General features: G+C 48.7%; 1 protein-coding gene across 1 annotated transcript in view; it reads right to left on the minus strand.

Moving 5' to 3' along the window:
• The window catches only part of INTS8 (integrator complex subunit 8), a 44844-nt gene extending 43429 nt beyond the window's left edge, over window positions 1–1415 (minus strand). Inside the window, exon 1 of the mRNA XM_019973795.2 lies at window positions 1136–1415. Within this exon, the coding sequence (XP_019829354.2) occupies window positions 1136–1265 (130 nt within the window). The 5' untranslated portion in view covers window positions 1266–1415. The remainder of the gene's footprint in view (window positions 1–1135) is intronic.
• Window positions 1416–11488: the final 10073 nt, after the last annotated feature.

The following is an 11488-nucleotide window of genomic DNA, read 5'->3' on the forward strand; positions in this document are numbered from 1 at the left end:
TGAGCCTGGCTATTATAAACGAAAGATCAGGAAGGATGTAAGAAGGGAAGATAACAGATCCTTGCAGACAAAAGCACTTTAGACGACAGAACATAATGGTTACAGATTTCAGTTCGGCAAACAACTGTCAAATTAGGGGAAAGAAATGCCATGTTTAAAATTATTGCTTTAAGGCTTAATTAGTGGGACTTGCATCAAGTTACCTCTGCACCTGTTTCTGTCAATGCAAAATAGAGGACCACCTACCTCACAGGATTATCATGAAGACGGAATTAAACGAGAATGCAGCTGTGAAGCATGAAGCACAGAGCTTGGCACCCAGAAACACTCAACAAACTGAATTAAAAGCACATTAATACAATATAGTGGTAAAACCGCCCACGTGAAGTACACCAACTTCTCGCACAGGAGTCTCCACCAGCTCATTAGTGGTGGATTAGTCTAATTACCAGTGGATTAGACTGAACAAGCACATCTGGATTCGAACTCTCGTCAGCAATTTATCATCCAAGGAACTTACCTTTTCATGCCAGCACCTCTTTCCAGAAATACCTGTTATTTCCCACCCTCCCTGAACAGCACTCCTGAACTGCAGTATCAATCATAAACATCATTATACAATAACCATCTTGCAACTGTGATAGCATTTTCTGCTTTCAGAAGTTTTCGCTTTGATTTACAACCCAACTTTGGAATAATTGAGTCAGCAGAATCCGTTTGTTGAGGAATCAAACAGTTAAAATACGGACCTAAGATATTCAGCGTCAGGACCAGCCTCTGAACAGCTGATGTCTCCGCAGACCGCACCCCCCGCCCAAACTGTCCGGGGTTCAGCCCCAGGGGAGGGCTGAGACCCCCCCCCCCCCCCAACCCGAGTACGGTCACAAGGCCACCTGAGAGGCGACAAGACGGCAAACACTAATAGGGGGCGGGAGCGGGAGGGGCTCTGTTTCCCGCTTTTCTTAGGCCTCCCGGAGCGGCGCCCCGCGCCGGCAGGTTTGATGCCCAGTCAGAGACGGGGCGGCGCCAGGGCTCAGCCCCGAGGCCCGCCTCCCCGGGCCGCGGGGTAGCGACAGAAGGCGCGGGGCGGCGGGAGCCCCGAGGGCAATCCTTGGGCCGCGGGCGCCGCGCTTACCCGGGCAGGGCTTGCGCAGGTGTTTCTCCAACAGCGACTCCTGCAGCAGGAACTCGAACCAGGAGGTCTGCGGCGGGGTGCAGGGGCGGCTGGAGGTGGCCGCCTCCCGGTCCGCCGCCTCCGCGCTCATCCTGCCCCCGCCGCCGCTACCCCCAGGGACGCTTCCCGGCTCCAACCTGACGCTCGGACGCGGGCCCCGGGGGCCTCTGACGTGCGGAACTGCCCGGAAGCGAGGGGGCACGCGGAACGTCCCGGAAACCCACACAACCCAAAATGGCGGCCTGACCCCCAGCCGGGGCGGGGCGTCCTGGTTCCGCCCCCACCCCACCCCCGCCGCGCCTCCAGACCAATCGTTATTCGAGTTGGAGGAGGGCGGGGCCGATGTCCCGGCCACGCCTCCTCCCAGTTACCTTGGGAGACGGCTTGCTGGTGAACTACGTCGCTCAGTTTGCTTTCCCTGTTCCCTTGGCCAGCGGACAGAACAGCCTCATCGGCAGGCCTGAGAGTCTTCGGAAAACTTAGCGAACCCTACAGGTTCAGACTGTGATCTAGGCAAATCTGTCTTTGTTGATTTCAATTTTCCGACGTCCATTTCTGAGATTTCAGTTCAGTTCAGTCGCGTCCAACTCTTTGCGACCCCATGGACTGCAGCACACCAGGCCTCCCTGTCCATCACCAACTCCTGGAGTTTATTCAAACTCATGTGCATGGAGTCAGTGAGGCCATCCAACCATCTTATTCTCTGTCATCCCCTTCTCCTCCCGCCTTCGATCTTTCCCAGCATCAGGGTCTTTTCAAATGAGTCAGTTCTTTGCATCAGGTGGCCAAAGTTTTTGGAGTTTCAGCTTCACCATCAGTCCTTCCAATGAATATTGAGTACTGATTTCCTTTAGGATGGACTGGTTGGATCTCCTTGCAGTCCAAGGAACTTTCAAGAGTCTTTTCCAATACCACAGTTCAAAAGCATCAAGTCTTCAGCGATCAGTTTTCTTTATACTCCAACTCACATCCATACATGACTACTGGAAAAACCATAGTCTTGACTAGATAGACCTTTGTCAGCAAAGTAATGTCTCTGCTTTTTAATATGCTATCTAGATTGATCATAACTTTTCTTCCAAGGAACAAGCGTCCTTTAATTTCTTGGCTGCAATCACCATCTGCAGTGATTTTGGAGCCCCCCCCAAAATAAAGTCTGACACTGTTTCTACTGTTTCCCCATCTATTTCCCATGAAGTGATGGAACCAGATGCCATGATCTTTGTTTTCTGAATGTTGAGCTTTAAACCAACTTTTTCACTCTCCTCTTTCACTTTCATCAAGAGGCTCTTTAGTTCTTCACTTTCTGCTGTAAGGGTGGTGTCATCTGCATATCTGAGGTTATTGATATTTCTCCTGGCAATCTTGATTCCAGCTTGTGCTTCTTCCAGCCCAGCGTTTCTCATGATGTACTCTGCATATAAGTTAAATAACCAGGGTGACAATATACAGCCTTGACGTATTCCTTTTCCTATTTGGAACCAGTCTGTTGTTCCATGTCCAGCTCTAACTGTTGCTTCCTGACCTGCATACAGATTTCTCAGGAGGCAGGTCAGGTGATCTGGTATTCCTATCTCTTTCAGAATTTTCCACAGTTTATTGTGAAGGCTTTGAAAGGCTTTGACATAGTCAAAACAGCAGAAATAGATGTTTTTCTGCAACTCTCTTGCTTTTTCCATAATCCAACGGATGTTGGCAATCACACATCTAGTTAGTATTAAAATAGGGACTTGAGTTTCCATTTTATCTGATCCCAGAGGCCATACTTAGCATTCTGCTTCATAAAGAAGACACCTGGCGTGCTGCGGTTCATTGGGTGGCAGAGAGTTGTACACGACTGAGCGACTGAATTGAACTGCAGGAATTACCTGGCAGCTCAGTGGTTAGGCTCAGCACTTTCATCGCTGCATGTCATGAGCCCAGAGTTCGACCCCTGGTCGAAGAACTAAGATCCCACAAGCCACACAGCATGGCCAAAAAGAAGATACCTTGCTGATGGTTTTTTTGTTTTTTAAATAGTTATAAACCTACAGGGTAGTTGCAAGAACAGTGTACAGACCTCTCACACCCCTTTTGCCCAGATGCCTCGATTGTTAATATTTTGCCACACTTCCTCCATTATTCTCTCTCCACAACACCTTCTTGGATTACCCTGTTTCCTTTGGACACCAGTAGAAGGACCAACTTCTCCTGGTTTGGCTGGGACTGTCCCAGTTTTAAAGTGAAGTCCTGCAACCTAACAAGGCCCGCCCCCTTCCCGGCAAACCGTAACAGTAGGTAAGTCAATGTGGATGCAACAGCCCCTCGCTGTGCCCGGATGCTGGATGCTACATCTCCCCTTCGAGAAGGAATACGGGAAGGGAAAGGAAGATGGGACGGGAAGCTTGTAGTAATTGTTAATAAAAGGGCCTAAAGGCTGTCACAGGGCCTGAAAGGCACTGGAGTGCTTAACTTTATATCAAGAAAAAAATTCAGGGAAGAGATGGTACCAGATGTAGCAATATCAGGAGAGTAAGTGGAATCCTAGCAAACATTGTTACAATGATGGTTACCTGTTACAGAGTGTCTTGCAAGGGTAGCATTCTGTAGGTGCTCAACAGTGACTCAAGTAGGAGTTTCTGTTTTATGCTGATGGTAAACAGCAGTAGCTGGTCATAGTCTCCCCACGAAAGCTTCATGATACTTATATCATGAAGGCTTCACGAGAGCTTAAAATATTTTCTCTTATATCCTCCCAGCATTCTTGGTTTTCCAGTAAATTATTAACTTTTCCCTTCTGAAATCAGTTCTCCCCACTAGGAAAATAGAGTTATAATGGGGAAAAAAATGCATAGAGATATTATTACTACTTTGTACCCAGGCGACACTAGTGGTAAACAATCGGCCTGCCAATCTAGGAGATGCAAGAGACGTGGATTCGATCCCTGGTTTGGGAAGATCCCCTGGAGGAGGAAATGGCAACCCACTCCAGTATTCTTGCCTGGAGAATACCATGGACAGAGTAGCCTGGTGGGCTACAGACCCTGGGGTCCCAAAGAGTCAGACACGACTGAGCACACATGCAGTGTACCCTAAAGATTTTTTCATAAAGGGTCTCTAAAAAATCATATAAATTTAAATAAATTTAAATTCAGTTCCTATTTATCTGAAAATTTTTAAAAAGCCAACACTGCTAAGTCGCTTCAGTCGTGTCCAACTCTGTGAGACCCCACTGACGGCAGCCCACCAGGCTCCGCCATCCCTGGGATTCTCCAGGCAAGACTGGAGTGGGTTGCCATTGTCTTCTCCAATGCATGAGAGTGAAAGGTGAAAGTGAAGTTGCTCAGTCGTGTCCGACTCTTAGCGACCCCATGGACTGCAGCCTACCAGGCTCCTCCGTCCATGGGATTTTCCAAGCAAGAGTTCTGGAGTGGGGTGCCATTGCCTTCTCCAACACAATATGGTTCAATTATGAATGCATATTTAAGTATTCAGTTAAGTATTTTGCTGATGGATGCACTGCCATCTTGTGGCCGTCTGTGGGTAGTACGTCTACCAGTGGCGTAGATCCCCCGGCTTCTGATGCTTTGCTGTGAGGAAGAAGGCATGTAACACGAGGCTGGTGATTGGAGGTCATCTGTTCTTTACATAAGCTATCCTGCTACAATTAACTGAATCACATCTTCATAGAGGCTTCCAAAAACAGAACTCTGGAGAATACGAAGTGAGTCCTATAGCTACCTAACAAATTCCTGATGCTTACATTGACTTTCTCCGAGGCCTTCCCTGAGCCCTGTTCCCTGCTGCCATAGCACTGTGCATCCCCATCTCGGCACTCACTTCATCTCCTTGCAGTTCCTGAACAGGCTAACTTTGCTGCTAGACTACCCTCGTGAAGGTAGGTGGGAAGGAGCAGGACAGTGGTTGCACTGTTTACCTAGTACAGTCCCTGGCACACGACAGGCACCCAATAAATATTTGCTAACTAATATAAGCAAATAACCTCAGATATGCAGATGACACCACCATTATGGCAGAAAGTGAAGAAGAACTAAAGAGTCTCTTGATGAAAATGAACGAGGAGAGTGAAAAAGTTGGCTTAAATCTCAACATTCAGAAAACGAAGATCATGGCATCCAGTCCCATGACTTCATGGGAAATAGATGGGGAATCAGTGGAAACAGTGGCTGACTTTATTTTGGGGGGCTCCAAAATCACTGTAGATGGTGATTGCAGCCATGAAATTAAAAGACACTTACTCCTTGGAAGACAAGTTATGACCAACTTAGATAGCATATTGAAAAGCAGAGACATTACTTTGCCAACAAAGGTCCGTCTAGTCAAGGCTATGGTTTTTCCAGTGGTCGTGTATGGATGTGAGAGTTGGACTGTGAAGAAAGCTGAGCGCCGAAGAACTGATGCTTTTGAACTGTGGTGTTGGAGAAGACTCTTGAGAGTCCCTTGGACTGACTGCAAGGAGATCCAACCAGTTCATTCTGAAGGAGATCAGTCCTGGGTGTTCATTAGAAGGACTGATGTTGAAGCTGAAACTCCAATACTTTGGCCACCTGATGTGACTCATTTGAAAAGACCCTGATACTGGGAAAGATTGAGGGCAGGAGGAGAAGGGGATGACAGAGGATGAGATGGTTGGATGGCATCACCGACTCAATGGACATGAGTTTGGGTGAACTCCAGGAGTTGGTGATGGACAGGGAGGCCTGGCGTGCTGCAGTCCATGGGGTTGCAAAGAGTCGGACACGACTGAATGACTGAACTGAGCTGAACTGATAGAAATATACACAATGCAAACATGTCTAAAAATGGGAGAGAGAAAACAACAAGGGCAAAAAAATTTTGAATCAAGTTGTAGAAAAAAAGACTGAAATGGGGCACCAGAGATGAACACAATTTACCTGCCTCTCACTGGCTCCAGGACTGCCTGTGCTACAGCTACGCCCCCATCACCACCTCCACCACCACGATACCACCTTGAGGATCCCTTGTGTTCAAGGGGATTGACCACCGGGGTCTGAGAGGTAATCAGCAATATTGAGCTCATTGCTGCCATTTCCCAAGTCCATATCCCTCTTGCAAGTAGTGCTTTCAGTTCAGTTCAGTTCAGTCGCTCAGTCGTGTCTGACTCTTTGCGACCCCATGAATCGCAGCACGCCAGGCCTCCCTGTTCATCACCAACTCCCGGAGTTCACTCAAACTCACGTCCATTGAGTCGGTGATGCCATCCAACCATCTCATCCTCTGTCGTCCCCTTCTCCTCCTGCCCCCAATCCCTCACAGCATCAGGGTCTTTTCCAATGAGTTAACTCTTCGCATGAGGTGCCCAAAGTATTGGAGTTTCAGCTTCAGCATCAGTCCTTCCAATGAACACCCAGAAGAACCCCATGAACAGTATGAAAAGGCAAAATGATAGGATACTGAAAGGGGAACTCCCCAGGTCGGTAGGAGCCCAATATGCTACTGGAGATCAGTGGAGAAATAACTCCAGAAGGGATGGAGCCAAAGCAAAAACAGTACCCAGTTGTGGATGTGACTGGTGATAGAAGCAAGGTCTGATGCTGTAAAGAGCAATATCGCATAGGAACCTGGAATGTCAGGTCCATGAATCAAGGCAAATTGGAAGTGGTTAAACAGGAGATGGCAAGAGTGAACATCGACAATCTAGGAATCAGCGAACTAAAATGGGCTGGAATGGGTGAATTTAACTCAGACGACCATTATATCTACTACTGTGGGCAAGTGGTGCTTTACATTTCATTAAATTATAGGAGCTGGCTTTTCTTACGCAGGGTAACAGGTTGCCTAGCAACAGCATACTGTCAGGAACTCACACTGCCTGAGAAAAGATGGCATTTCATCATCCACATTGGCCTAACAGAACTGGGAGGAGGTGGTACCTATCTGTGCGGAGGTCGGGGGAGGCCCACTGCTCCATCACTAAGAAAACAAACTAAGTGCTAAGGGGTGGTTTCGACCTGGATGCCCTTGCCCTTGGCTTCCAGTTAGATTCACTCAGTGGGAAGCTGGGCAGGAGAGGAGAGTGCGAATGGGGAGAGGTCAAGAACCCCCTTCCTGCCCATACCGACGGAACCTCACTTTGGGCAGTGGCTCTTGTCCAGTGACCCCTCTTCAAGGGTGTAGCTCTCCCCTGATTCCAATAAGTCCCCTGCCCCTTTGGCCTCTTCAGGACTAACAGCAGCAGCCCCGGGTGATTCCCCATCCTTTGTGGACCCCTCGTGGCCGCCCACATCTCTCGGAGTGTGCTGCTCATCTGTTATCTATTTCCTGCTTACGGCTCCTTTGCTGGAGTGCTTTCTGGAGGAAGAACTCTGTGAACCACACTCTTAAATGGGGAAGCCTGGGTGGAGAGGGGTGCAATCGGGCCTCTGCTGCTCATCTTGTCAGTGGCCTGGCTGCTAGCCACACACTCCAGGTTCCAGGAAATAGCAGCCAGTCAGTTATGACAATGGCACTGGAGCAGCCAGCCACTTTAAATCCCACCTTGCCCCCTCAAGAGGAAAGTCAGATCCCAGAATAAACTACCCCCACAGACTTAAAAAGGATGGGTTTAGATGTGGAATCATAGCTGTTAATTATAACTTGCCTATTTTTCAGCAGTTCTCAGAGGTTTTTTTTTTTTTTTTTTTTTTAAGACAAAAACATTTAACACTTAATGTTTAGAGAGAGTGCAATGGAAGAGTCTCAGGAATGCAAAATACATATATGTTTATTTTCTGTGGGTTCTTCTCAGTTATATCACGCTGGCTTTTTTCCCTCCAGCTTTGAGATATAATTGACAAAACTGTATAAATTTAAAATGTATAATATGATGATCTGATCCATATATATTTGTAAAATGATTACCACAGTGAAGTTAGTTGACACATCCATTAGGTCACATAGTTACCTTTTCTGTTTATGGGGTTTTAAGACTTAGCCTCTCAACAAATTTCAACAACATATATAATTTCAAGGAAATATTGTTAGTTGCAGTCACCATGCTGTAGTAAGATCCTTAGAGCTTATTTATCTTCTGATGAAAGTTTGGTCAGCATTTCCTCATATCTCTCACCCACCCCATCCCTGGCAACCACATTTCTATTGTTTTTATGGGTATGACTTTTGAAGATTCCACATATAAGTCAGATCTTGCAGTATTTGTCCATGTCTGACTTGTTTCACTCAGCATAATGCCCTCAAGGTCGATCCATGTTGTCAAAAATGACAGGATTTCCTTTTTTATGGCTGAATAATATTCAATTGTATATATACACCACATGATGGACAGTTAGACTGTTTCCATGTCTTGCCTATTGTGAATAAGGCTGCAATGGACACAGGGGTGCAGATAGCTCTTCCAGATAGGGATTTCTTTCACATTAACTATACTGACCATATGCTGGTCAAAAATTAAAAATTAAGAGACTTAATAAAAGAGAGATGAAGTCCATATAGCTCTTGCAGGAAAGAGACCCAGAGGTAATATGTCAGAAACCCAGGCTCCTTTTGTCTTTGTAGCTCTGCTTATCCTCAGCGTCCGGTATTCACCTCCTGGTACAGAATGCCTGCTCCATCTCCAACCATCCTGTTCACATTCCAGCTACCAGAAGCGGGAAGGGGGGCAGTAAGTGGGACACAAGCAGGATGCATTCCACTTCATTTGAGGACATACTAAGAAGTTGCACACACCACTTCTGCTCACATCCCATTGGCCAGCACTTAGTTATTTGGCTGCTGTGCCAGGCTGCAAGGGAGGCTGGAAAATGTAGACATGTTTGTGGGTAACCATGTGCCCGGCTAAAGTACTTGCATCTGATATCTCTGCTTTTTAATACGCAGTCTACCTTTGTCACTGCAATAAGTAAGTGCACCCTAGAGCCAGAGTCCCTGACACCTCCAGCGGCATGTTTTACTCCATTTGTCTTTGCAGCTCTGCCCCGAATTGCTGGCTACTTGCACCTGCCTCATACAATAAAAAACAAGGCGAGCAAACATTAGTGCCTCTGGACTGACTCGAGAAAGGGGACGAGCATCACCCACAGGACCCCAGAACCCTCATCCCGAGGCCCCAGGCTCTCTCCCTCTCGGCATCCCCGGCGCCCCGACATCGAGCTACACGGTCAACCACCTCCACTCCCCGGGCGGCGGCGGCGCAGGCTGCAGCCTGGGGGACGGATCGGAGTCGCGGAGCTGGGACGCCGGGGCCCGCGCGGGGAACGGTGCGCCATCTGCTCCCGCCGGCGGGATTACAGTGTCCACCTGGCGGGGGCACCTCCTCGCGCACTTTGGCGCCCCCGGGGCCGCCGCGGAGCCGCTGCCGACCGAGCAATTCAAACCCGGCGCGCCCCGAACAGCGCGGACCCGGGGGCACCGCGAGCAGCTGGTCGCCAGGCTGAGCTCCCGAGGCCATCAGCACGCCCTCCAAGGGTTCCGTGGAGGCGACGAGGAGGCGTGGGGCCGCGGCCCTGCGAAGCCTTCTAGTGGGGTGCGGGGGTCTCTGAAGCCCGGGTGGGAAGGAAGCAGCAGCGCCCGGGGCAGGGGCCGGGGGGCGGCAGGCTGGGGAGCCGTGGCTCCGGGGTGCCAGGAGGGGACTCCGTCCCTGACCCTCAGCAGCCAGTCCGCCCCCCTCGGTGGGCGGCGGCCCCCGCTCTCTCTCTGTTAGTTCACTTCAGTTCAGTCGCTCAGTCGCGTCCGACTCTTTGCGACCCCATGGACTGCAGCACGCCAGGCTTCCCTGTCCTTCACCATCTCACAGAGCTTGCTCAAACTCATGTCCTTTGAGTCGGTGATGCCACCCAACCATCTTGTCCTCTGTCGTCCCCTTCTCCCCCTGCCTTCAATCTTTCCCAGCATCAGGGTCTTTGCCAATGAGGTCAGTTCTTCGCATCAGGTGGCCAAAGTATTGGAGTTTCAGCTTCAGCATCAGTCCCTCCAATGAATATTTAGGACTGATTTCCTTTAGGATTGACTGGTTGGATCTCCTTGCAGTCCAAGGGGCTCTCAAGAGTCTTCTCCAACATCATAGTTCAAAAGCATCAATTCCTCAGTGCTCAGCTTTCTTTATAGTCCAACTCTCATATCCATGCATGACTACTGGAAAAACCATCATTTGGCTATGGACCTTTGTCAGCAAAGTAATGTCTCTGCTTTTTAATATGCTGTCTAGGTTGGTCACAGCTTTTCTTCCAAGGAGCAAGCATCTTTTAACTTCATGGTTGCAGTCACCATCTGCAATGATTTTGGAGCCCCCAAAAATAAAGTCTGTCACTGTTTCCATTGCTTCTCCATCTATTTGCCATTAAATGATGGGATCGGATGCCATGATCTTAGTTTGCTGAATGTTGAGTTTTAAGCCAACTTTTTCACTTTCCTCTTTCACTTTCATCGAGAGCCAAAACAAGAGTTTGTAAGACAAGAGTTTCAAATTGGGAAAGGCGTGTCAAGAAGCCTCGACTACTGAACCCATGCTCTAGAGCTGATAAGCCTCAACTACTGATACCCTTGTGGCTCAGCTGGGAGAGAATCCGCCAGCAATGCGGTAGACCTGGATTTGATCCCTGGCTTGGGAAGATCCCCTGGAGAAAGGAAAGGCTAGCCACTCGAGTGTCCTGGCCTGGAGAATTCCATGTACAGTCCATGGGGTCGCAAAGAGTCAGATATGAGTAAGCAACTTGAACTCACTGAAGCTCACACATCCTAAAGCCTGTGCTCTGCAACAAGAGAAGCCACCGCAGAGAGAAGCCCATGCACGGCAACTAGACAGTAGCTTCTTCTTGCCACAACTAGAGAAAGCCTGTGTAGAGCATCGAAGACTCCATGCAGCCAAAAATAAAAATAAATAAATAAAAGAATAAACCCACCTTGTCCTCTAACAGTTCAGTTCAGTTCAGTTCAGTTGCTCAGTCCTGTCCAGCTCTTTGCGACACCATGAACCATAGCACACCAGCCCTCCCTGTCCATCACCAATTCCCGGAGTTCACTCAGACTCAGGCCATCAAGTCAGTGATGCCATCCAGCCATCTCGTCCTCTGTTGTCCCCTTCTCCTCCTGCCCCCAATCCCTCCCAGCATCAGGGTCTTTTCCAATGAGTCAACTCTTCGCATGAGGTGGCCAAAAAAGTACTGGAGTTTCAGCTTTAGCATCATTCCTTCCAAAGAAATCCCAGGGCTGATCTCCTTCAGAATGGACTGGTTGGATCCCCTTGCAGTCCAAGGGACTCTCAAGAGTCTTCTCCAACACCACAGTTCAAAAGCATCAATTCTTCGGTGCTCGGCCTTCTTTACAGTCCAACTCTCACATCCATACATGACCACAGGA

The sequence above is a fragment of the Bos indicus genome, chromosome 14 (assembly GCF_029378745.1).
Source record: "Bos indicus isolate NIAB-ARS_2022 breed Sahiwal x Tharparkar chromosome 14, NIAB-ARS_B.indTharparkar_mat_pri_1.0, whole genome shotgun sequence".
In the NCBI taxonomy this organism is placed as follows: Eukaryota; Metazoa; Chordata; class Mammalia; order Artiodactyla; family Bovidae; genus Bos; species Bos indicus.